General features: G+C 46.3%; 2 protein-coding genes across 2 annotated transcripts in view; one reads left to right on the forward strand and one right to left on the reverse strand.

Annotated features, from left to right (window-relative positions):
• SLC9A7 (solute carrier family 9 member A7) overlaps window positions 1-7090 on the forward strand; it is a 69981-nt gene extending 62891 nt beyond the window's left edge. The window contains 1 exon segment of the mRNA XM_021412030.1: window positions 5108-7090. Within this exon segment, the coding sequence (XP_021267705.1) occupies window positions 5108-5356 (249 nt within the window). The 3' untranslated portion in view covers window positions 5357-7090.
• CHST7 (carbohydrate sulfotransferase 7) lies at window positions 24779-26419 on the reverse strand. Its single transcript, XM_021412044.1, has one exon. The coding sequence runs from the start codon at window positions 26317-26319 to the stop codon at window positions 24916-24918; it is 1404 nt and encodes a 467-aa protein (XP_021267719.1). The 5' UTR covers window positions 26320-26419; the 3' UTR covers window positions 24779-24915.

The raw sequence follows: 27294 nt of genomic DNA on the forward strand, positions 1-27294 counted from the left end.
TAATTAGTAAACTAGTTGTTTATTAATAACTTCAATGTATTTTGTTCCTTCTTAATACTTTTGGACCAGATTCTTTTCCTGCTATTTCTAAGATTGTATTGAGGTCTCTTTGAGAAATGACATTGACATATTTATCAATGCCAGAAGGAAATCTGGTAGGACATCGCTTCTTTGATTCCACAGTGAAACATAAACAGTTTCTGAAATGTCATCTTATCAGTTACTTATCTCAGTCTAGCAGCTCAGCATACTACCTGTGGGGCCACGTCTTGCAATAATTAATGCTTCTTTCTCCTGTTACTCTTGCAAGATCCTGATATACGCCCTTCCTATCAGTAAAATGCTTCTGAAGTCTTACAACTTTCTATGAACTGATTTGTAAATAAAAACTTAGTACTGGGTGATTGCTCAGATTTGCGTGTTCTCCAGAATGGTAATATCTTTGCTATGTTCAAGTAGCGTAGCCAGATTTCTATTGTTTGGGCCAGAATTCTATTATTTTTTTCCTAGAAAGTTACAAATTCCACATGCAACTTTGGAATACTCCCTCGCATTTCTTTCTGTATTAGAATCTTACTTTTATCTGACAGTAAAATTTCAAAGAAATTTGAAACTTCCACTGCTTATTTAGAGCTAATGTAATGCAAGAAATTGGCTTTGTTTCCTTCTTTGCAATGCCACTAGAGATCTTAGAACAGATCTAGTCTGGAAGGCATCCATCAGAGCAATTAGTCTACTTGTGTGTTGCCCATGTGGCTATCTGTGTATGATCTTACAAGATTAGATCCTCAGTTACTGGATAAGTAACCAGAATGAGCATGTAGGCTCTGGCTTTCATTTTCTCTAAGTTTGGCCCTCTTTTTTCTGTATTCCTCATTCATCGTTACTACCGTATTTGCAATTTACTTTTTTAATTTTTACTGTATTGTGAGCAAAAGTAGAACAAAGGGCAACAGGCAGAAACTGGAACACAAGGCATTCTATATAAACACAAGGAGGAACATCTTTACTGTGAGGGTGACAGAGCACTGGAACAGGCTGTTCAGAGAGGCTGTGGAGTCTCCTTCTCTGGAGATATTGAAGACCTGTCTGGATGCCTACCTGTGCAACCTGCTGTAGGGGGCCTGCTTTGCAGGGGGGTTGGACTCAGTGATCCCCAGAGGTCTCTTCCAACCTCTACAATTCTGTGATTCTGTGTGTGGAAACTGACTTACTTGGATTGGTTCTGTGGCACACCTCACCACCTGAGGTGAAGTATTAACTTTGTCGCTGCGTAACTCACTGTTTGTGTTAAAAATGCTTACAAGGCTGCTTACTACTTTTAACACTCCGTGTGGAACTTCTGCCTTGTATTCATTTTTTTTACTGTTTATATTTTGGTGCAGTGCTGCCTTAAGATTAGGGATATCAATCTGAGACGTAATTTCTAGTTTCCTTTCAAGACTTCCTAGCTCTGCAGCTGCTTTTTACTTCCTTGCTTTTCTAGAAGAATTGAATGGTACATCTGAGAAGATTTAAAGACTGAAGACCTTGTTTGTGTTAACATAGCTGGAAAATTTAATATTGTGCCACTTAAATCACTCCTAAATGCCTCCCACCCAACAGAATCAAAGTTGGAACTGAAAAGCACAAAAGGCTGCTGTAGTTAGTGTTTAAAATGATTCCTTTTAAAAATTCCCTCCTGTCTTTCTCTTCAGTGCTTGGCCGCTTGGCAGGGCTTTACAATTTATCCTAAACTAATGGAGGTAAATTAGAATTCCCTTTTGATATGTTCTTTGAAATTAGCAGTAATTCCCTTTTCTACCCACCACTTATTCCATCTGGATGGAGCATCTGTGTTATCACTTGCTCTTCCTGATGAAGCGCTCCTGGGGATTTTGGCTTTGCTTGTTAGTTGAGGGGTGTGCTTTGTCCTACACATGCCCCCACCCATTTTTCTAGAGTGTTTTACTCTTTCACCGTGCACAGTGGGACACTTGGTATGAAAGCGGAGAGAATTGAATTTAGTTTTCTAAACATACAAATCCAATAAAGAAACTTCATTTGCAGTCTGCCTAAGTCTTAGGAGAAGTAATTCTCAAAATCAGTGAGAAAACTGTTCGGTTATTCTGCCCCTCTCTTTCTTAATGGATCGAGCTTTATAGCAAAAATTGTTTAGTTTCCTTGATGGATTTGAACTCAGCTGTGAACTAGAGAAACTAAGCATCAGATTTAAGCTGTAATATGTTTTGCATGTGTACAATGATATGCCTTTACTTATCTTGTGGCTCCAAAGTAGTTTCTGATGTAAGTTTTGCCACCTGTCATGCCTGTGCTGTATTCAGCACGCGAGGTCAAAATACTACCTATCAGCAATAAAGACTGGTTTTGTAAGCAGTAAGCTTTAGCTGTTAGAGCATCTCCGGTACGCGTTGTTAGGTATGTGACATCTCTACCGAAAGTTATGACAAATTGGATGGAATGCTGTGGAGTTCCTTGGGGTGAGTAGGTAATGGTGTGTTAAGTCAAAACAAACTTCAGTCTTTTGCAGGATTTTTGAATTAGGTACTTAGCCATTATAGTTTGAGAGTTTAAATAATGAAGTTCAGACCTATACTGCTTGAGTGAATTGAAGTTACTCCTGCAGAACCATAGGAGATTACAGAGGCCAGTTCAGGGTTATTCTTGGAAGAATTTCAAGTCTCTAGGGATCTACTTGGATACATTTCCTGTCTTTCTTGAAAGAATTGTTCATGCTGTACAAACCACAGTCAGTTTACGCACGCATTCTCTTTGCATGCAAACATAGCATCAAATCCATATACTACATGGGTTTGGTCGTGTGTGTTCTGTGGGAAAGTGTATGAAGTGAATCGCTTGCTGTTTGCAGTGTAGATCAGAAGTGAAATAAGTAAGAGCATCTCAACTCATACAAGGCAATGTTTGTTCACCGTACTGTGAGAATGCTCAGTGTTTTCTTTGGAGCAGATCCTGTTTATGAACGCGTAAGTACAGCCTGGGACAAACCAGAAAGGACTGAGTCAGGAATTCCCACGAAATATAAGGCTTGGGACCCCTCTCCACTCGTATTGCGCTCCCAAAAGCTGCCCAGACTTTAGGGGAAGCTCAAGTGTAGTGTGTTTTTTACCAGTTTCAGATCTGATACATCCTTGCTGCCATTAACTTGCTGTGAAATGGTGCTGTGGAGCTGGGAGACGCTCTGGGAGGTTGTGATATGCCTGCCCTTCCTCGGTGCTTCTCCAAGGGCAAACACTGTGATAGGCAACTTGTGGTACAGCTTTGCAGCATCTTTGGTTTAGTGCCTGCAGTCTGTTTTAAGAACCGCTTGCTTTTTGTTCTCAGTGTTTCTGCTTTTCGTCTTATTTTGAAAGTCTCTTCTTCAAAGATGGTGTATATAGAAGGATATCAGATGTTCTTAAATAGCTCATTTTCTCACCCCTTTCTGAATTGTCTTAGTCTTGTTTCTCAGGCTTCTTTTTTCAATAGAAAGCTTGTCAAAGCTGTTTCTGTCCACCATATCAGAACCTTTTCGTTTTGACCTTCTCTTGAAGATGCTGGCAATAGTTCAGTGTTGGTTTGGTTTTTTTTTTTTTTTGCAATCAAAGAAAGGGGGACTCTTAAACTGCATTTGCCCTTTGAGAACAGCGCTCTTTATCACAGTAACTTTCAGTAATAAGGGATAAATGTGGATGTCATGACGGTTCTGAGAAATTAACATTCAGTCTAAGTAGGGCTTGTCTTGCACCTGACACTGAACTGCACTGCCTTTAGTAAGCTCATGACACCTCTTCCAGCCCTGAGTAGTTCACATTCTGTACCACCTAGAGGGTTCTGCTGCCTTAATGCGGGTGGTTCTCATTCTGAAATAAAAACAGGAAGTTTTTTCCAGGAAGCTTTATTTAGCTAGGCCTAGAGTTTTTCCATCAGACATTAATCAGAATTGTCAGTCTCAACTATGCTGAACTACTGCTCTGCAATCCAGGTCGGGTTTTCAGGTCAGGCTGACCACAGGCATCCTGTCTCAGATAGACTTTGCCCTCCTTCCTTTGCTATAGTGGAAAGAAATGATGTACTTTGAGAATGTGGCCTGGAGAGCATTCAGCCTACTGAGGAGAACAGTGATACACACGCTTACATTTCAGCTCTGCTTTTGGTTGCAAGAATGCGGGCTTTATAGTACTGTTAGAGTTTTCTTCCAGCATGAGAAAAACCCAACTTCTGACTAATTCAGGCATTTTGCCTTCTATGAAGACCATGCTAAACATGGTATAATTTAATGGTTTGCTGTTGTATTGTGCTGTGTAGGAAAACTGACTTGAAGTTTTTTGTTATACTCATTGAATCATAGAATGGTTTGGGTTGGAGAGGACCTTTAAGATCATCTAGTTCCAACCCTCCTGCTATAGGCAGGGACACCTCCCTCTAGACCAGGTTGCTCACAGCCCCATCCAGCCTGGCCTTGAATGCTTCCAGGGAGGGGGCATCCACAGCCTCACTGGGCAACCTGTTCCAGTGTCTCACTGCCCTCACAGTAAAGAATTTCTTCCTAATATCTAGTCTAAATCTATCCTCTTCCAGTTTAAAACCATTTCCCCTCATCCTGTCACTATCAACTCCACAGCCTTGAATGTAATGAATTTGGATTTAATGAATTCTTACTAGTTTGCATCAGTCTTTTGCTTCTGAACTTTCCTAGGTAGAGAAAGATGCAACTCAGACTTTGTAGCTGGAATGCTCAATTGCACTCAGTCTCAGGCTTTCTTTTTCCTGAACGGCCTTCTGAACTGTCATATAAAAAATGGAGTAGACAGCTTCTCTCTCCTGTGCTTCTCGTACTCTTCTGGTGCTACAGAATCACCAGTGACTTGTCTGAAGATCTAGTTCTTGGGCTCAGCTCCCCCTTGTCTGTCCACAAGAGCTGTAGTTTTTCAGAGAACAGCAAGCTGATTTGCAAATGCTGGGTTCGAGGTTATTTTTAACACTTCTTATGGTGGAATTTTACCTCTTGCTTCTGTATTGACATGTAGATAAACTTTTCTGGTCAGTTACCTTTCTGGCAAAGACCCAATGCTATGCACTGTACAAAAGCTTTCCTCCTTTTTTGCAGAATCAAGAACAACTTAGAGAAGAGGATTCTGATTTTATTCTCAATGACAGTGACCTCACTGTGACATACGGCGATACAACAATAACTGCAAACGGTTCTTCTGGCCCCCATACAGCCACCACCAGCCTCGATGGCAGGAGAACAAAGAGCAGTTCAGAGGAAGCACTGGAACGCGACTTAGGAGCAGCAGAGCATGAAGTTGCAAGCAGGGGTACCCGGCTAGTATTTCCTCTGGAAGACAATGCGTGATTACTGACTCAGTAAAAACAGCTCTCGCTCTGCGGATGGATCAAGGAAGACTGCTGGCCACTGTGTCACTTGAGGTGGGGGTGTTTGTTTAAACAAGTGAATGTGTTTAAGTGGTTTTACTAAGGTCTGAAGACGTCGCCTATTTTTTACTCAAGATGCTGACAGTGGGGATTTTCTAGATGTCTGAAAACAGACAAACGAGAACTGGCCATTCTCTTCTTTTACACCACACATTGAATCTAAGCGTAACTAGCATGCTGCAATTGTCTTGTTCAGCTGCAGCAGCTCTCTGTGAGAAGAGGCGTGTGACAACATTGTCATAGAACTGAGCTTGTCTTGGCTTAGCTTGTGAATGTGGAAGAAGAAATATAAACGTGATGATCACGGAGATCAAAAGGAATGCGTATGTATCTGAATGTGGAGAGGTCCATTTACTTCTCTAGCGAGGTTGAGAAATCCAGAGGTAAAATGGGACGGTATGCCTTAGGACTACAGATGCATGAATGCAACACTGGCAAGTCTGTTACTACAATCTGTTCTTCATGTATTTCAGGGAAAAAAGGGAAAATAAGATTTTGTTACTGGCCATGTGTTTAAATAGGAAGACACTGAGAGCTGTTTGTCCCTTTAGCTTTGGGCACCTTGACTGCTACCATTAGCCGAACTCCTCTTGCCTCAAAAGAGTAACACCCATGTTCTTGTGGTCTGAGACATGCCTGACCTGACACAAGCCTGGAGCCAGGCTCTCGGGTAGAAGTCAGGAGGGAAAACTTTCTCTCCCTTAAGACTGCGAAAAATCAGGTGAAGATAGATGGAAATGTGTCTTGGGCTGGGGAAAACAGCTGGTAAGAGGAGCAGATCAAAAAAGAGGGGAAAGAAAAAAAAAAAAAAAAAAGCAGTATTGAACCCACACAGAGATTTCATATTTCTCAGAAGAGTCCATGGGGTCTGCTGACAGTTCTTGTGCGTGATAAACAGCAAACATTTAATTAAAAGGACAGACAAATACACTGGCTTTCCCATTTGTGTCTATCCTAAAAGAAAGGTGTTTACCGCTATTCTCTTTTGCAGAGTAGATGTGAAACTTCAGTGGGGCATTGCCCAATAATGTATAAGCTACAGCAGTGACGAACTGTAGCAGCATCTTAAGCGTGAAAAGGGAAAATCTTTGCCTAGTATGTAGCCCACTCACACGCAGGCTAGCTTTAACGTGTCGCTAAACGCTTCTTACTTTCCAGGTGAGGCGATATCATTGTCTTTGCTTACAGCTGAAAACTGTTGCGCCTTGAAGAGCAGTTCAGCTACTCAAAGCATGCTAAAATGTCGTGTCATTCTCATGTCTCAGGAGGTTTATTTTTTTTAAAACGATTCTGTGGCCCACTAATGTGATGTAATATCAGTTTGTCTAAAAAGTGTGGTTTCTTTCTTGCTGCCATTTCGGTTGTTCCTCATCAAATTGTGTGTGAGTAAATACCCATTGTTTCTCCTTAACTATTAAACTTAATGCTTGGCTAATGATGACAACGTACTGCTGCAGAGAAACACTGCAGTCCTATGGTCAAGTCTACTTTCTTTCAGTTGTTTGCTAATGAGTGATCTACCTCCAGTATGTGTCCCTCCTACGTATGTTTTTAAAGGGCATTGATCTTTAATGACTGCCTGACATTAAAAAAAAAAAAAAGAAGAAGAAGAAACAAGAAAACTAGAAACTTTTTAATTTTTGGTTGGGAAAACTGAGTTTTGTTCTTAATGGGTGAAGAGTAACAAACCCTGATAAAGAAAGATCTCTGAGCAGAATAAATCTTTGAGTTCTCTAGTTTCAAGAAAGACAAAGATGGCAATGATCCATACTCTATTTATACTCATTGTAACTTGGCTTTCATCATTTTTTTTGTTGTGTTTTCTAAGCACTAGCAATAGGAAAAAAGCAGTTACAAAATTACTACAATTTATCCAAAGTAAATGGACTTAATACAGTGAGGTAAACTTTACGTGCATCTTGAAGGTTGCCCAGAGATGCAGTGGATGCCCCGTTCCTGGAGACATTCAAGGCCAGGCTGGACAGGGCTCTGAGCATCCTGATGTAGCTGTGGGTGTCCCTGTTCATTGCAAGGGAGTTGGACTAGATGGCTTTAAGAGCCCCTTCCAACTCGAACAATGATAAGCTGAGGAGTCTCAAATCACTTGGAGTGAAAAACAGCCTTCTGCAGAGGTCTGTTCTTTAGGAGAAAGTTCATATACAAATTTTGGAAGTAAAAATTGTTTTGTTAGCTTTCTTGGGAAGAATGAGCCTCTGAAAGCAGTAGTAAACCATCCTGGTACAGATTCTTTTCTGTCTGTGTTTACAATTCTAGTGCAAAGATAGATGGTTGAAATGAAGTTTGCCAGTAAGCCCAAAATGGGATTGTGAAAGGCCAGCCAAAGCAGAGTGATGAATTAAATAATCTAGCTTCCGTATTCCAAAACTGTTGAAACACTTCTCCAGGATAGTGAGGAGATGCCTATATACAGAAGCTTAATTTTATTCCTTGATTTATTCTTCTTTTCATTTTAAATCTTCCAAAATTGGAGTTCACTGTCAGCCAAAGGTAAGCTAAAACATCTAGCTGCTTCTTACTACACTGATCCTTGTTCAAAATTCCCTAATTTCCTTTACTAAGGAAGTAGGGGGAGAAAAACAAAACAAAGAACCACAAAACGCGGATTAAAAAACAACTCTTTGTCCCGAAAAACAGTATATTTCACCAACTAGTGCCCTCTAAAAGATCATTTCAATTCCTTTCCATTAAAATGCCAACCTGGCAAGAGCTTGACCGATCCGTACAGCAGATGTAACTTCTTTCAACTTTCGTTTTGAATAGAAAACAAAGCTGAAGACTGCAGTGAACAGCAATTGATACCTACTAATATATGCTTCACATGGAAAGAGAAGATGTGTGAGGCGGTGGTCCTTGCTGAACAAAGTATTGCTATAGTAGCATGGGATGTTGCAGCTGATGTGGCTGCCCTTGGGCTTGGGACTGAGTGATTCCTCCCTCTAGATTTTTGCTTCCTGCATCATCAGTCAGGCTGCAAATCTTCACCTGACATTGCCAAGGAGTCTGCTGATTTGAGTCCCTGCAGATGGGCAAAATGAAGTCCCTGATCTTCTTTCTTTACTTCATGGAAGCAAATGCTGACAGTAAAACCAGACTGGTCTGCAGGTGTTCTGTTTCTTATGCAAACAAGTCTTTGATTTGATTGAATTCAAATCTACAGTACGCAAGCATAACACTAACATCATGTTTGAACAGACTAAGAAGTTACCTAAACCTTTCTGTACGTTCATCTACAATGTTTTGGAGGGGAAATAAGACACTCATTTGCGGAATTAAGAAGAACACTAAAATAGGTAGAAAACTGGCATTTTTGTGCTTAGCTTGCTGGGTGGGTGAGTGAGAAACAAATGTGTTTTGAGTCAGTCACCCTGCATGTGGTTTGTGCAAAAGAGCCAATTCTTGTAACTTCTGTGGGATTGTAGACAGATTATCAGTTAAAGGTGAGGAGCTATTATTGGGTTCTCTAAGTACAAGGAATGGTACAGGAGCAATCCTGTTACAAAAGCGGGCCTAACAGTGGATTTACAAGGTGCTTTTTGTGAGAGGTGTTTAAGTGCTTCTGTGGGCTTCAGTAGTAGCTCCAACACTCTGACTTCAAGTCAAGTCCTCAGAAAGGAGGAACACTGTGGCAGATGTGTTCTTGCTGTGTGCTCCATGTCTGATGTGCAGACACGCGACTTGTGAAGCCACACCTCAAGTGCTGTGTCCAGTTTTGGGCCCCTCACTACAAGAAAGGCATAGAGGAACTGCAGTATGTTCAGAGAAGGGCTATGAAGCTGTGAGGGGTCTGGAGCACAAGTAAGTCTTATGGGAGTGACTGAGGGAACTGGGATTGTTCAGTCTGGAGAAGAGAAGGCTCAAGGGGAGACCTTATCGCTCTCTACAGTGACCTGAAAGGAGGCTGTAGTGAGGTGGGAGTTGGCCTCTTCTCCCAAGTAACAGTGATAGGATGAGAGGGAATGGCATGTTGTACCAGAGGAGGTTCAGACTGGATATTAGTAAAAAAATCATCTCTGAAAGAGTAATAATGTATTGGAGCAGGCTGCCCGGTGAGGTGGTGGAGTCACCATCCCTGGATGTTTTTAGGAAAACTGTGGACGTTGCAGTGAGTGACGTGGTCCAGGGCAGTCACAGGCAGGGGTTGATGGTTGGACTAGATGATCTTGTTGCTCTTTCCAACCTTAATGATCCTATGATTGTAAGGGTAAAGTGTTAAATACTCAGAGATTGATCAAGTCTAGCCTTATTCCAAGGATATGAATTTCTTGGCCTACAAAGAATGTTTTTTCACTGTGAAGAAATTTCCTCTGGGGAAAGGACTGCAGAAACTGCAAGTGGAGGGGAAAAAAAAATTATGTTCTTGGCTGAACTTCCAGTGAGCTGATGCGAGGTGAGTATGGAGCAAAGTTTCTAGTGATGTTCACCAGTGCGATAGCCACGTTTTACTCCTGGCAGGTGGAAGGACCTCACAGCAGGAAGTGTAGCAGCCTTAATAGGCAGCTCAAGCGATTTATAATAACTAGGTCACATCGTGTGATTTTAATTATTCAGCAGGACCGTTTGTAGGTTGGTGCAGAAACAATGATCTATCTTCAGTTGAACTTGGCTTGCAGTCTCTCTTCCAACAGTATTGATCAGACTTAATTTTGAACAGCAAAACACAGAATGCTATTATGTTTTGTGTGCCTTTTAAGGAGAGGTGCAGTGTTTCTTTTAACTCTGTTTGAAGTAGCTCACAGGAATAACATGCCTGACCTCAGTCTTGGCAGACATGGTCTCTGCTTCTGCACAAGTGTGGGAATGGAATTTGAGTACTCAGAAGTTTCAGCTTGGTACGCTTTTCTTTAAGATGTAGGTGAGGGGGAGTATCTTTTGGGGGGAGAAACCAGCGAATTCACAGATACATCAGCAGCAGGGAGTATTTCTCTCCGAACCATGGAACTCATGACCCACAGGGACTTACAAGCAAGGGAGGATAAGAGATGACCGAGAAGCAAAGAACTTTGTGCAGGAAAGAAGGCAGTAAATACCCCACACAGCCTCTGTGCAATCTCTGTCGTAACTAGAGTGGCAGTAAGAAGGATGGAGCTGCTTAGTAGCATGAACATGTTCTTAAGAGAAAAACACATTGAGTAGCAATTTCAGATGTCCCTACAATGAAAACTGTTCTTTGCAAGAAGCAGCTGACACAAACCTTACTTGTGGAGTTAGGAGGGTTGTACATCCCAAGTTTGGAGAGATTTGCACACTGTGCAGCGTGAAACCACAGATTCCTCTTGGCTTACGATCTTGGGAGTGCCCTTCTGAAAAATAACTTCCAGTGCAAATGTGCCCGCAAAGTGAAAGAGAAGGAAAGAGGGGAGGAAACAGTGAATTTCAGAGCCAGGAAATGGCTTAAACAGGCAGCTTTACTGTGGGAACAGCATTGTAAACAACCATTGCTGTTAATCTTGCAGTCCCAAATGCTGAGTTTGGAGGATTTCTGCATAACTTACCCTAAAATAAGAGTGATGGGATAACGCAACAGTAATTCAACTGTCCCTCATCCTAATTCATCATAGATTTGAAGGCTTTTACAAGGAAAGCCTGATTTGCTTCTAATCTAGGGCAAGGACAGGAACGTTGAGTGATTTTAAAAAAAAAAAAAAAAATTTCACTCTCTTTTCTTGAATCTAAAAAGTCTTTAGTAAATTTGGAACTAGTTCTTAGGGTAACATTAGTCTGATGAATGTGAAAGTGCCTTAATCACGCGTAGATACAAACAAGGTGTAAGCGTGGGCCAATCATATTTGAATCTGTGTTGCAGACTCAGATGAAATTCCGTATCTTGATTTGTTACATGATTTATACAGGCTTTTGCTATGGAACTTAGGTACTTGTGGCAGGCAATGTGATTAAGTACTGGGATCGGTTCCGATTTCCAGTTAATAAATGATCTATCTGGTTTGGATGCTCTATCCGATACACCTTTATCCTATGCTACTTTCTTAATCATGGTCTGTTACACACCACCCTACCTGGGTGGGCTTGCAGACTTTCAAACTACCATTGGGTCTGAAGCTTTATCTGGGGACTGAAACTTAACAGGCGGTTTATAATAATGTATACTGAAGTAAAGGACTTTCCAGTTTTTTTTTCCCATGCTGTGTTGGAGAGCTTGGTGCTCTACAGGTCATCTCGAGAGAGATCACACGGCATGTGCGGGACAAGTGGGGGATCAGGCCCAACCAGCATGGGTTCATGAAGGGTAGGTCCTGCTTGACCAACCTGATCTCCTGTGATTGAGTGACCGCCTGGTGGATGAGGGAAAGGCTGTTGACATGGTCTATCTTGACTTCAGCAAAGCCTTTGATACTGTCTCCCATGGTATTCTCCTGGAGAAGCTGGCAGCCCATGGCTTGGATAGGTACACTCTGTGCTGGGTAAAGAACTGGATGGAGGGCCAGGCCCAGAGAGTGGTGGTGAATGGAGTTAAATCCAGCTGGCGACCGGTCACGAGTGGTGTTCCCCAGGGGTCAGTGCATGGCCTGTCCTATTCAGTATCTTTACTGATGACCTCAATGAGGGCATTGAGTGCACCCTCAGTAAGTTTGCAAATGACACCAAGTTGGGATGAAGTATCAATCTGCCTGGGAGTAGGAAGGCTCTACAGAGAGATCTGGACAGGCTGGATCTCTGGGCTTAGGCTAATGGGATGAAGTTCAACAAGACCAAGTGCCAAGTTCTGCACTTTGGCCACAACAACCCCAGGCAATCCTACAGGCTTGGGGCAGAGTAGCTGGAAGACTGTGTGGAAGAAAAGGACCTGGGGGTGTTGGTCGATGCTCAGCTGAACATGAGCCAGCAGAGTGCCAGGTGACTGAGAAGGCCAATGGCATCCTGACTTGTATCAGAAATAGTGTTGCCAGCAGGAGTAGGGAAGTGATCATCCCTCTGTACTCAGCTTTGGTGAGGCTGTACCTCAAGTGCTGGCTTCAGTTTTGGACCCCTCACTACCAGAAAGACATTGAGGCCCTGGAGTGTGTCCAGACAAGCGTGACGAAGCTGTGAGGGGTCTGGAGCACAGGCCTTATGAGGAGCAGCTGAGGGAACTGGGATTGTTCAGTCTGGAGAAGAGGAGGCTCAGGGGAAACCTTAGCGCTGTCTACGATGACCTGAAAGGAGGTTGGGGTGAGGTGGAGATCGGCCTCTTCTCCCATGTAACTAGTGATAGGATGAGAGGGAATGGCCTCGGGTTGTGCCAGGGAAGATTCAAGTTGGATATTAGTAAAACTTTCTACTCCCTTTTTCCCATCTTTCTACTGATGGTCAGGTGCTGGAACAGGCTGCTCAGGGATATGGTGAAGTCACCATCTCTGGAGGTGTTGAAGAACTATTTAGATATTGTACATGGTTTAGTGTGGAAATAAATATTGGTTGTAGGTGGATGGCTGGACTGGACGATCTCAGAGGTCTTTTCCAACCTCAGCGATTCTGTGATTCTACGATAGGTGTCAGCGGGGGGGAACCCTGTTGCAGTGGTATGGATAAAGGCAGTGCCTCTCCCTGGGCCATATTCTGTAGTGCAGAGCCAGAGAGGATGTGTGTTGGTGCACATGAATGGGCAGCAGTCATATTTCTGGGGTAACAAACATTCAAGTTAGCTCTAGCATTTGATAATATAATACTTTTTTGTTTAATTTTCAGATACCCTTAGTTTCCTGCCTTTCTTAAATGTTTCTGAACTCGAAGGCATCCCATATAAGAACATTCAATATGCAAGTAAAAAAGTGTGGTGGAAATATTCAGGCTTCATTTTTATACCTGAGCACAGTGTCAGAGATGTGCTGTGCTGCTTGGGGAAATCTGGTCAATTAGATAGCAGTAATTGGAAATACTGCACTCGCAGCCCACTTTGATGTGGTTATTTGGAGGAAGAAAATGTGTTCCCTCAGAGAAAGTGAGTGCTTGACTGTAAAGGGTTTTGCTGTACTGTTAAAATATTTGATTTTAGCCTATAATAAATAGATTGAATGTATTTTTAACTAATAAAGTCTCTGATGTTGCTATTGCAGGGGCAGGGAGAAGTAGGCCGTGCAGCTCCATGTCACAGCATATTCATGAAGCTTATTTCTGAGTTGTACTTTAATCAAGGAGGCTGTCATCCAACGATTCCAAATTTTGGTCCTAGATTGCCTGACTGAATGTCTTGGTGTTGGCACAGACTAATGGCAGAAAGCAGAATGCCAGGAGATGGGTAATTACCATTGTGAAATAGCAGCTCCCAGCATGCAGGGTCACAGAATTTTGATGATGTTAAATAGCAATGGGTTATGGTTTAACTAAACAGAGGGGACAGAGAAGAGAGAAAAAATAAAAATGTATTGCAAAAGCCGTGTTCTAAGGATAGTAGTAGTGGAAGAGGGGGAATAGAAGCACCTGCTGGGCTTTCTGCCACTGGTGATGTGTGTACACATTAGCTACACATTTAGTGGTGTGGGCAGACACACCACTGACCGCAAGTCAGGTGGTTAACTATACATTTATTTAATCCAATGTCCTTAAGCAATTACATCTCAGTTAGCAAATGCTCAACAGAGCTTAAGCAATCACAGTCTCAGCAAATGCTGAACAGATAACAATTCCAAACATACAGTAACAAACAAATGGTCTTGGCAAAGCATACAACAAATGATGCGCACCCCCAGCTCCCCACAAAACTGTGAGGTAACTCATGGAAATTCTGCAAGTACACGCTGCACTCCACAAGCTGCCAGGTATTGGAGTCCACCGATTCCCCCGAGGTGCTGTATTAGACCGAATTCCTTGAGAGAGGGCTGTAACCAATATCCCTTGGCAAGAAGGGGCATTTCTAGATATTGTTAGGAAGGGTAATACGACCTGATGTTCAATGGTCAGTCCAGATGTCAGTGCCCACGGTGTGGAGGTCTCAGTCCAGCTGAGAGGGGTCCTGCTTGATAGTGGTCCCTGCTCTGCTAGTGTCTGGAGTCTACTGATCTTGTTACTTCATCGCTACAGTGCATGCTGTGTCTGCTGTATGGGTTTAGTCTGATAAGCTGTGTGCGGCCTGCTTCATGAAGAAGCAAGGAAGGCCTCCCCTGGGTCCTGCAGGAGTTGGTTACTTAAGCCTAGAGCCATGGAACCACACCTGTGAATGCTGTCGCATGTTTTGTCTTGGTGCAGCACCACCTTGACATGAAACAACGTGACAACAGAGTGGCATTACATTCAGGCAGAAGTTGCTGGGTTAGGCTCTTGACATTAGTTTAGGCTGTGATCAGGACGGGCAGAGTCAGGTTTATCAGTTCTCCCAGCACATAATTGCCGCAGGCTATGCACCAAGAGGGCGAACAAGATGTCTAGGCAGAAAACTGCTACCAGACCTTTGCCTGGTCCCGTTTTCCACCCCTCACCCAATTATGCCTTTCCCTTTCTTCAGAATGCCTTTTCAGGAGAATCCCACAGCCATACTTTTGGCTCTGTTTGAACACAAGCTTAAGGCCTCATCCATGCACTCCTTTCCAAAGATAAGAGGTCTTCGTGTTGTGTGAAGCTCCTGCTTTGTTAACGAGTTTCAGGTTCAGTGTGAACACAGACACCTGTTGTAGGTCAGCCAAGTGCTTTGTCTTTACATTTCTTACTGTGTTCACAACTTGATGTAGACCTTGGAGATGCTGAGAAGTAGCGGGTATATATGCGCTCCTACAGCTTCTGTAGAAGTCACTGGAGTTATGTGGAGTTACTGTGAGCTGCACCAGGAGAAGCCACGGCCATGCCATCTGGATTCAAGTCAGCTATCAAACCTCTGGTTTGATTGGTAATGGTGGCAGCTTGGCATATGCATGTATGTTCTGTATTTCAGCTCAGTAGTTAGGAGGGTGGGTTGTTCCCCAAGGTTAAGGCCAGCAGCTCAGCCGTGTCCTTGCAACAGAGAACTGGAGTTCCCATCCTTAAATGTGATTAATGATTCCCAGGTAGGAGTATCCAACACTTACTCAGATATCCTGTTATTTTAGAAAGGGCCACAATCTACAGCTGACAGTAAATATAATAAGCAGCAGTAAAATGTAGATGTACATCAATATGGGTGTGATAGACGGGACTCCAGCTTCTCTATCTGCTCTGAGAATGAGTGAATCTGTCTGAATTAATAACTGACCATTTATTCCTGGTTCCATTTTCATATCTTGTCTCTCACTAGTGTTCATGATGGAGACATTCTAGCAATGTTATCCAGAGGTGTGCGCCGCAGGATCTGGGAAGGGAGTGAGTAAGAAAGTGCAAAATGTGAAGGGTGCTCAGTCACTCAGGATGGTGGGTACTAAGGTCATGACTCTTACAATGTGAGTAGCGTTTAGTGAAAAACACCTCTAATTGTATGAGTGCAGTGGCCTGTAAAATAGCTCTTTCTTTGTGAGAGAGCTCAGAATCATTCTGGGTAGTGTTCAGAAGGTAGCAGGAATTATTAAAAAGTGAATGGTGCTGGGAACAAAAATCCTTATGTTACTGTGTCCTTGCCATCAGCATTCCCTGCAGCTTTGGCTATCTTTGAAAGGACGTAAAAGGGAGAAAGCAGAGCAAGGCAAAAAACAGCCAGAGCTCCAGTGTAATTTTCCTGTGATGAGTAAACACCCGTGTTGTTAAAGTTTTGGTAAAGGAACAAATCTGAGCATGACTTATCGCAGTTCTGGTCGATGGAGGCAAAGCCTATCATAGGCTGTTCTGTCTGCTTTCCCTACAGATAGCTGCAAGCAGTGTTTCCAGTCATTAGAGCAGCTGCATTTTGTCTGTGCTTCTTGTCCGCTCTGGTCAGCAATGAGGTGTTAAAGTGACCGGAACGTGTTTTAGATAGCAGTCATTCTTGATCCTTTCCAGTCATGAAGTTGAGCTGAAGCTCACACCTGCTCTAGGCCTGGGAGCCTAACTTTTCCAGGATCACACTGTATAGGCACAGCAGGAACTTCCTGACAAGATAGCACAGTTCCTCTACCCGCTCTGAGTGAGGGCAAGCCACCCTTCTCGCTCCAGTTCACCCAGCACTCAGGAAGGGAAGGAAGCTCTGCAGTAAATCTGGAAGTGAGAAGCCTATCGTGGTTTGCTGTAGTTAAGTAGGTTTGGGCATCTGAAACGTGAACATGAGAAAGCATGTAATCAGGTAAGGGAAGAAGGTCTGGTATTTAATGAGAAAGGAACTCTTCTTCAACATTACCTAGTGTTATCTTAGAAAGCAAAGCTACTTCCTTACAGCTACTTCCTGCGTACAACCATCCCCCTTTGAGGAACCGATGCTTTTAATGCTACTTGTTTTCAAATGTTCTGGGTTTTTTTGTTTTTTTTTTTTTTTTTTAAATTTAATCCAAATAAGCTGTTGTTCTTTTGCTTTTGCATTATGTTTTTCTCAGATAGCTGGGAACATCCTTCTCTAGTTGTGACTAGCTAGGCTTTTTAAGGGTTCTCAATAACTTCTCAGTGTGCAGACACTGGCTGGATATTTGAACTAAATCAAACAGAGGAGGAGTGGAAATTGTGGTATGAGATGGTGATAACAACTGAAGCGTGCCTGATGAGCTGTGGAAGTTCAGCACTGTCTTTCTTTCCCCCGGGCATTCTGTGTATTCCCTAATATAGCCAATAAAGATGTTTGTGTTTGTCAACCTAATATCGCTTCTGCTGCAAGATATCATAGGTGTTTAGACCGAGCTCAGTGTTTGCAAAGAAACTGAATGTTGTTCATCCTATTTTCCCTAACCAGGAGTGGGATCACTAAGTGAAAGCTATTAATTATTCCCGCTAGACTAACCTACACACATAAGACCCAGTGACTTCTGCAACACACTCGCAGTACCAGAAGCCGTGTGTGTTTTTGAAGTTAGGAGCAAAGAGGTTTTTTGGTTTTGTTTGTTTTTCATAAACAAAGTTCACATTCAGTTTTGTGCAGTGTGATGCTTAAAAATGTAACTTTTTCTAAATACACTGTTTACGTGTTCTGAACCATCTGACTAATGAAATAAAACTATCAAATCCATGTCTATTAAAAATGTTAAAACCAAGCCTCCTCTCTTCTTATGGAACAAGAAATTGTATTTAAATGCTACATGATTATGTCTATTCTGAGCAACAGAAGCATAATAAGCTGGCATCTTACCAGTTGCAGCCACAACATTACAAAGTAGTGTTCAAATTGGTGCTCAGATCTAAAGATGCTTTTAGCGCTGCAGCTGCATTAAAGAGAAACTATCCACTTCCCCAGCAGTTTTTTTACCCTCATTGGTTTAAAGCCATCAAATGCAGAATTATCATTTCAGAGGTAGATAAATCACAGAATCTTAGAATGGCTTGGGTTGGAAGGGACCTCAAGGATCATCAAAGCTCCATCCCTCCCCTCCCCCCCCCCAGCCACAGGCAGGGCCGCCAACCTCCACATCTAATACTAGACCAGGCTGCCCAGGGCCCCATCCAGCCTGGCCTTGAACACCTCCAGGGACGGGGAATCCACAACCTCTCTGGGCAGCCTGTTCCAGCACCTCACCACTCTCATAGTAAAGAAAGAACTTCCCCCTGACATCCAACCTAAATCTTCCCTCCTTCAACTTAAAACCATTCCCCTTGTCATGCCGCTATCTACCCTTTCAAAGAGTTGACTCCCCTCCTGTTTGTAGGCTCCCTTTAGGTACTGGAAGGCTGCAATGAGGTCACCCTGCAGCCTTCTCTTCTCCAGGCTGAATGAGCCCAGCTCCCTCGGCCTGTCTTCGTAGGGGAGGTGCTCCAGCCCTCTGATCATCTTGGTGGCCCTCCTCTGGACCCTCTCCAACAGCTCCTTGTCCTTGTACTGGGGGCCCCAGACCTGGATGCAGTACTCTAGATGGGGCCTCATGAGGGCAGAGTAGAGAGGGACAATCACCTCCCTCTCCCTCCTTCTGATGGAGCCCAGGATACCATTGGCCTTCCGAGCTGCAAGAGCAAACTGCTGGCTCATGTTCAGGTTTTCATCCACCAGGACCCCCAGATCCTTCTCTGCAGGGCAAGAAAAAACAAAATAAAATAAAACCCTGCAGACATTCAGAAATTGGTCTCAGGAATTACTCTGTGGGACCTCTCACTGCTTCTGCATTCACCACATCAAAGCATCATTAGATGAGAAAAAGTTCTATTAATTAAATGCCCACCTCAAAATTATTGTCAAGTTCATAGCATCATGGGAAACTTCTCCTACTTAACCTATCACCACACAATAGAATCATTAAGGTTGGAAAAGATCTCTGAAATCATCTAGTCCAACCGTCAACCCACCGCCACCACCATGCCCACTAACCATGTCCCTCAGTACCACATCCACATGGTTTTTGAGCACCTCCAGGGATGATGACTGTAGAAAGTGATAAAGTCTCCCCTGAGCCTCCTCTTCTCCAGACTGAACAATCCCAGTTCCCTCAGCCGTTTCCCATCAGACTTGTGCTCCAGAGCTCTCACAGCTTCATTGCCCTTCTCTGGACGTGCTCCTGGGCCTCAATGTCTTTCTTGTAGTGAGGGGCCCCAAACTGGACACAGCACTTGAGGTGCGGCCTCACCAGAGCTGAGTACAGAAGAACGATCATGTCCCTGCTCCTGCTGGCAGCACTAGTTCTGATACAAGCCAGGATGCCTTTGGTCTCCTTGGCCACCTGGGCACACGGCTGGCTCATGTTCAGATGGCTGTCAACTAAAAATCCCAGAACCTTTTCCACCCCCCAGTTTTCCAGCCAGCTGCTGTACTTCCACAAGCAAATGACCTGTAAGTCATTTTAAAAATGAGCTGAGTTTGTTCAGTTTTAAAACTGCTTTCTGGCTGTCTCCTTCAAGGTTACTATGACCAGTCTACAGGCAACACATTAACCTAGAGCAGGTAGCCAAGAGCGGCAAGAGGTTTATTCTCCATGGAAGTATTAAGACAACCACACATAAAATCTTGTCAGAAGATAAAGGTTAACTCCTTTTCAATCCAGGAACAAATTTTGAGTAATATCAGCTTGATACTTCCAGCGTGAACATAGCAGCTTTGATTGTAAGTTCTCAAAAAAGTCAACCTACACAAATATTCTGGTAAGGATTTACTGAGAATCACTGTGAGCTATGGCTCCAGTCTACAGTTTATGGTGGAAAATGAAATTCATACTAAATTCCTCAGCAGTATAACTGCAGTCACTCAATCAGAAAGAAGCAACTCAAGGCTGGGTCCTGCTTGCTGTCTGTTTCCACATCTTACATCAAAACCGCAACAAAACAAAAACCACTTGGAACGGGCACGACAGGTAGGTGAGAACACCTCTCTTCATGCAAGAATTTGATGTTGTACAAATATTTATCTGGTTATCTGATATGGTGGCATTAAGGCAGCACTTGGAGGAGTTCTGTGGCTTGAATCACATGGAGCATGGAAGATGCTCAACGAAAAAGGATGAATGAACCCCAGAGTGCTCTGTCAGAACACGAATTGTACAACTGAAGCCTGAACTGGAAGCTAATAAGCTTGAAAGCTGATTAACGTGGTGTTTTTTTTGTGGTTGTTGTTGCTGTTGTGCAATAATCAATCATATAATTATGTACTTCTGCTAAAGCAAAGTTACAAAGTTTCCAGAAGGAAGTGGTGGCAGGCTGTGCTCTGCACCCAGAGAGAGAAATAAAAGACCTAAAGCAAGAAACGATTCTGAGTGATGGCAGAGAGCACTTTTATCAGCAGGCATCCTGACTGCTGGGGGCAGTTCCCGTCTTCTCAGAAAACAGGGCAAAAATTACCAAGTTAATGATGTGGCTTTTGTTCTCGTTCTCATTTATGGTACAGCTCTGGTACATTTTACTTAAATCCTGGCAAAGACAAAATGACCAAAATTTTTAAATGACATTAAGTTGTTGTGGAGTATTCCAGAACAAACTATTCACAATATTTCTGTGAAGGGCAGCATTCCCTCCTCCTCACAGAGCACACAAACAAAACACATGAAGCATCTGTAACCTGTGGGCCTGGCTTTCTGTAACATTACAGCTGGTTTTTCAGAAGGCTTCAGCATTCTGCTGACAACTTTCCACAGCCCGTGGGGCTCCCGGAGCCCACAGTCTCACCTCATGTCATAACACAGCTATCTACCACACCAATTCCTTCCCATTTCTAAATCGATGGAGCTGTCTCTTAAAAGGAGTTGTCTTTTCTCCCTCCCTTCCTGCTCCACTTGGAAGCCTGCTCCAGAGTCACACAGTTCTTCCAGCTTCCAGGCTAAAGTGATTCACTGCTCATGCACAAATTCCTGTTCTTGTGCCAAAGCTGTCCATGGCACGGTTACCTCTCCCCCTTGCTGCTATTCATTCTGCTGTGTGCTGCTGTCCTCCTTCCACCTTTCCTTTCAGGCTGAATAGCTCTGTCTTCTCCAAGGCAGAGGGCTTCTACTGCACTTGACATTTCTCTCTACCTACTAAAAGTCTGAATTAATTCACCCTGAGACTGGGTAATTAAGACACAGAGTGTGGTACTGCCATCAAACACGTGCCTTTTTCATGGGAACACAGAGGTCTGAGTGTGCTTGCTGAAGGTAAGACCAATGCAGATGTTTTCTGGTGTAAAATAAAGACACACAAACATACAAAAACCACTTTTACTAGCACATGCTAACAGTTTTTCGCAAACGTGGCCAACTGAGAGCAGCAACAGTAAAAACCAAACACGTGCATCCCTTACATGGAAAGTCATTCCCCCTGCCCAAACTGGGGTTCTTGTCCCAAAGCGCTGCAGTGACAAATGACTTCACATCTTGAGAGCCATCTTTGAGAGCACTTTGGACACAGGTGCAACACCACCACATCCCAGCCCTGGTTTCAAAGATGGACTCCACTGAATTAAGTTCCCCAAAGAGAATTAAACCTTGAGCCCAACAAGAAAAGATTCAGCCTAAATACAGTTAAAGTTTGTCAAAGTTAAACAGTTAGAAATGGGGAGGAAAACTTGGAGGCGGTGGGGAAAGCCCCAACTCCTGTTCATTAACACCAAGAAACGGTGAGCAGGGCATCAGCAGGGCTCAACAGCTTGGTGCTGGAAGTCAGAGTTGCCTGGTGCCAAATACCAAGACAGCATGAGTACAGCCCTGACTGCAGGATGTGCATCAGGTCCCAAGCCTGCAGAAAACCACCACTTCGATGCCTTTGGGTCTACAGAGCTCTGTTCTTCACCAAAATATTGTTTAATTGCACGACCGTAACAAACTCAGAAGTTCTGCACTGGTTTTCATAATCGGGCTTACCGAAAGCTGTGGTAGTGATGGTAGCCTGGAGAGAACTTCATGTAGAAACTCAGAACTTTTCTCCATACTCAGAGTGACCGGGGACAGCACTGAGCGTACTGACCCAACATCACAGCTGTTCCATAAGTGCCCATTCTCCACGACCATTCCAGCATTCCTCAGAGGACAGAGCAACTGGGAGAGCTCTGTGCTGGCAAACAGAAACCAAAGAAAGAAACACCTCTGCGCAACAAAAACATGTCCATTGTATCTAAAGTATGTGAGTACATAGCGTGGAGATCTGCAAGTGATGTCCCTGCACGTGTAAGTCATGCAAGGGGCTGTGTTTCTTCACTCTGCACTTTCACTGCTTCTCACGAGCGTGCAGTTGCCGCCCAGCAGTTTGAGGACAGATATGATGTGGTAACAGAGCAATTAGCAATTCCAGCACGGAAACACCACACTCAGAGCACAGCACTTTACATACAATTAGAGGACTCAAGTTTCTACCTCTCTTAAGGCAAACGCACCATGATCAAAAGTTAAGTAAAACCAGATGACAGAAATAATGGTGTAAGCATTTGTCGGCTTCGTTCCCAGTTCCAGCTACGACTTAATGTATTAAACCTGTTAATTCATTACATGTAATGTGACACAAGCATAGACTGTTCCCAAATCTCAGTCTGAACGACTAAAGCTCTGTGGCCCCTGTGTTCTAGAAGATGCCCAGAGCAGCAGAAGAGCTCATTAGCAAGCCACAGCAGTGCAGCTTAACCCTAGCTGTCCTGCACCCGGTGCCCAGCAGGCTGGGTGTCCTTCCAGAGAGCTCTCCCCACAAAGCTGCAGCGCCCACCCCAACCTCACACATTTCTTCTGTCCTTTCAGGCACAGATCGATGCTGTTGTTCGACATTACAATGTTTTTCCTTCAAGGTGCAGGTTACCAGGCCAACAAGGATGCGCTGTAAACATCTGTCACAATGCTTCAGGAGCAAAGTAGGTGGTGAGCCTCAGCCGTTCTCCTGAGACGGGGGCATTTCAGCAGGTCCCGTCCCAGCTGATGTGGAGCAGTCACAGCATCTGTCGTTGAGCAATCGTTGTCTAACCCTCGGTGCTCTTGCACATCCTGCTCTAACACCCCCCTCGCTGCCACTTCTTCATTTTTCAGTTTTGTTTGTTCCCCGCTGATAGTTTCACAGGGTCTTCTAATAAACTGTCACGCCCTGAATACAAAACAGAAATTGCACTTGCTGTATTTTTATACACTTTGCAGAACAGAGCCTTTTTCACGGTACACACACACAAAAAAAGACAAGAACTCCATCAGGTCTTAGGAGAACAGCTTGTGGTGAGAAAAAAAACCCAGTGAACCACTAACAAAGAAACTGCATCAGGAAACAACTTCTGTGGAGAAAAAATAAATCTTGGTACAGAAAATGCATCTGTCAATGTGGAAACTGTTTCAGAAAGCACGGAACAGTTTACAATTAGCGGATTTTTTTCAGAGAGAAGCACGAAGTTAGGCTGGGCGACAACATCTCTCACAACAAACCAATAAAAGTGAACCTAAGGGTGCATTTCCCACAGCTCCCTGGGACAGACCATTGCATCCTGGGCTGGCACGATGAGGCTCTCTGCCAAGGTGAAGTGAGTGCTTAACAGCTGCACTGTACAGCTCCGCGACTGCAACTTGCTGAACACAGACCAGCACAGAAAGCATGCTCATGACTGCGTTTCTTCCCAGCAACAGTGTCGATGCTAATGGCACTGCTCTTGGGTGGGAAGGCCAAGGAAGGAAAAGAGCCACAATAAATTAAGGTTGGCCCTAACAGACTGACATGTTTCACAGCACAATACCCAAAGCATGAAAAACTACAGCGCAATGCAAATGTTTCTCGTAAGACAATGCAACGTCTTCGAGCTGCCTTAGTTTCCAGCAGTTTATATAAACACGGCTTTGTTCTGAGCCTGGATTATCCTCCATCTGAAGCTCATGCTCTCACTTTGTGCTTGAGGATTGCATGTTAACATCACCACAACCCTACGTACTCCCGAGGTGCCATTTAGCTGCTGTCAGATTGGAACGGACCCAAGAGCAGTTCCTAAAAAGTTACAGTGAGTGCCCACAAATCACTCTTCAACCTCCTGTCCCCAAAGCAAACAACAGAAAGAAGACACTTGCACGCACACACGCATACCCTCCTCATACAAGCCCCAGGAAGACTACAGAAAAACATCACCTGAAAATCCAAAATGAACCTTAAGGATGTGTTGTATTTTTTTTTTTTTTCCTTAAATACAAACTTTTACTTGGGGGCTTCTTTTGCCAGGATGGATTTGCCCAGCCTTGTGTGGCAGCATGTCCTCTGTCCACACGCAGGAGCTACAGCTGAAAGGATGTTATTGCTGGGAAGGGATGTGAGCACAGCAGCCCTGCACAGTACATTGTCTCAGCCAGGAAGCTGGGACAGAAAGGCATTCTCTCTGTTGGTTGAGAAAACAAAATGGAAATGTCAAGCATTCACCTTCCAGATAATGTCATTTCTACGGGAATCCGCGAATAACATGTCAGCCACCAGTATCACGTGTACCAGTCTGTTAGAATACCCCACTTTAAGAAAAGGATTACAGCCTACTTTAGAAAAGTACAGACTTCTGGAACAAATGTTCTCAAGACACGGAAGCAGACAAATGCTCACGTTGCTCCTACCAGTGCTCCAAGGGCAGGGCTGCAGGTGGGGGCTGAGGGAGGTGCGGGCAGGGCCCATCCCACGGCTGCAGGGCAACCAAGCTGTGGGCACGGCAGCTCCTGCCAGGCGTGGGCAGCCAGATCCCGCAGGGAGTCCCACAGAGGCCTCCTTCACGTGTTTTAAGTGCGATACAACAGAACCAGACGTGTTTTATGCTCTGGGAGGGGTGATGCTCTCACACGAGTCCTCTGATTCTTTGCTTGGAGTCTTTTGTCAACTCAACACAAGTTTTAAGAACTTAAAACCCTTGGTAGGTCAGTTTTGCGTCCAGTAGGCCTTGGAGCTCGATGCTGTCCTGTGAAGACCTCTCCTACCAAATACCTCAGAACTCGTAGAAGCGCGTACCCTCAACACCTGGCGGCCGTCCCCAACTCCCCTTCACAGCAGGAGCCCAGATCTTGCCGCCCAACGGCCACGCTGCACGGGGCCGCCTCGCCCCTCGCTCGCCGGAGGGTCCCCATCCATCCCCTACCGCCGCTCCCCGGCGCTCAGCGGGTAGGCGAGCAGGCTCATGGCCTCGCCGCACGCCGCCTCCACCTGCCGCACCTGCTGGCGGCTGAGGCGCTCCCGCCAGGCGTGCACGGCCTCCCGCGCGTCGCGGGCGGAGATGAGGAAGGGCCGCTCGGAGGAGTAGGCGGCGCCGCGGGTCATGTTGACCACGAAGGCCTCCATGGCGGGCGGCACGGACAGACCGGCGAAGCGCAGCAGGCGGCGCAGCTGGGCGCGGGGCTCCCGCACCAGGTCCTCGTAGCGGAGCTGCGTGTAGCGGCGGCGCAGCGCGGCGGGGTTGCGGCGGGCCAGCAGCAGGTCGCGGAGCCACGCCTGGCAGATGACCTCCAGCGCTCCGCCGAGGAAGAACTCGGCGCGGTGCTGCGCGGGGGCCCGCCCGGCGCCCAGCAGCCCCAGGCCGGGCGGGAGCGGCGGCTGCTGCGGGCGGGGCGGTCCGCGGGGCTCGGCGCGGTGCCGGCTGCGCAGCACCTGGATGCTCTCGCGGAGCAGCGCCTGCTTGGCCTTCAGGCGAGAGTTGTGGACGGCGCGCGGGTCGCGGAAGAGCTGCACCACGCGCAGGTTGAGGCCGGGCTCCCGCAGCAGCGGCAGCAGCGCGCCCAGCTCCAGCAGCCGCACGTCCTTGATGACCACCACCGGGTACTTGCGGCACTCGGCCTCCAGCTCGCGCAGCGCCCGCGGCGGGCAGCGCTGCTCGCAGGCGGCGCCGTCCACCAGGCCGATCTCGCGGCGGGGCCGCGGCGCGGCGGGGCAGAGCGGCGCCGAGCAGATCACCTTGTTGGTCCGCCAGCCGAAGATGCCGGCCGTGGTCAGGTTGGCGGCGGCGGGCGGCGCGGCGCCCAGCGGGTCGCGGGGGGCGGCGGGGGCGGTGTAGAGGCGCAGCACGGAGAAGTCGCAGCGGAAGAGGGCGCGCAGCATGTCGCGCAGGGCGCCCTGCAGGCTGAGCGCGTCGCCGGGGTACAGCGCCTGCCACAGGTGCCACATGGGCTCGTAGAGGTAGAAGACGTCGGGGTGCTGGTTGAACAGCTCCCCCAGGAAGGACGAGCCCGTGCGCCAGGTGGCGTGCAGGTAGATGTGCCGCTTGCCCGCCCCGCTGCCGTTCCCAGCCGCCGCCGCCGCCGCCTCGTCGTCGTCGTCGTCGTCGTCGCCGGGCGGCGGCTGGCGCTGCTCCCAGCCCCACTCGCTCAGCGCCTCCTCCAGGCTGGGGCAGCGCCGCAGCAGCGGCTCCTCGTCCGCCCGCGCCCGCCGGGCTCCGTAGTCCAGCACGTAGGGCACCAGCAGCAGCAGCAGCAGGGTGTAGAGCGCCAGCAGCAGCGCCAAGCGGCGGTGCTCCCCCCGCCAGCACCACCGCCGACGGCCCTTCATGGCGGGGGGGGCGGCCCGAGAGCGAGCGGCCGCCGCCGCTCCAGCTCTCGGGGAAGGAGGCGAATACTCGGCGGCGGGGGTGTGGGCTCGGGGCGGCCCTCCCGCCGGGAGCACGCCCACGGGCACGCCGGCCACAGCCGCCGCCTCACGGCGTCGCGCGGAACCGCCGCACCTGGCCGCGCCGACCCCAGGGCCGGGCGCCGTGTGGGCACCTCAGGGCTCGGCCGAGCCGCGGCTGCCTCCTCGCTGCCCTAACGTCCGCCTGGCGGGAGGAGCGCCCTCAGCACAGGGGGAGTGTCGGCCGGTGCTGAGGAGGCGGGCTGCGTGCCGCGGGCTCTGTTAAGCTGTCCAGAGAGAGAACGCGCCGTAGTGATGGGAAGAGTGCGAATGTCTGTTTAGAGGCGGGACTCGGTACGCGGCAGCTATTCCAGCTTGCTGTAGGTTTCAGAAGTCTCAGCCGCGTTTTTGTTTCGGTGCTCGCGGCGGCTGCCTGCGGGCATCTGTGCGCGGGCTGACGTGGGCACTGCTGCGGCACGTCCGGCCCTCCTGGTGTCCCCTCCAATCTCTGGTTTACTACCTGGGGACGCAATGCTACCTCCTCAGGCTTAGGGTGTCACCTCTTTTAGGCTTCTAAGAACAGATTAAATAAATCTCTTCATTCGAGATGGAGGTCAACAAGATGTTGACTTCGGGTATAACCCACTGCAGGGAACCTGCTTCAGCAGGGGGTTGGGCCAGATAATCTCCAGAGGTCCCTTCCAACCCCTGCAGTTCTGTGATTCAAGTGCTTAAATTCCAACACTCAGCCTCAAAATGTGCAGTACAGCCCCTGCCCCAGCTGAAGATGCTCACAGGTGGATCCCGATCCCGTGTTCCTGGTTAAGGTGACCATCTGGCATGAAAGTGACATCCCCATCCTGCTAACTGCATGGCAGTGGATGGTATCCCAGGAAGAGAACAATATTTAAGCATGGC

The sequence above is a fragment of the Numida meleagris genome, chromosome 1 (genome assembly GCF_002078875.1).
Source record: "Numida meleagris isolate 19003 breed g44 Domestic line chromosome 1, NumMel1.0, whole genome shotgun sequence".
NCBI lineage: Eukaryota > Metazoa > Chordata > Aves > Galliformes > Numididae > Numida > Numida meleagris.

Coding starts and splice junctions, on each gene's coding strand:
- CHST7 (XM_021412044.1), bottom strand. CDS start 26,319: ATGAAGGGCCGTCGGCGGTGGTGCTGGCGGGGGGAGCACCGCCGCTTG.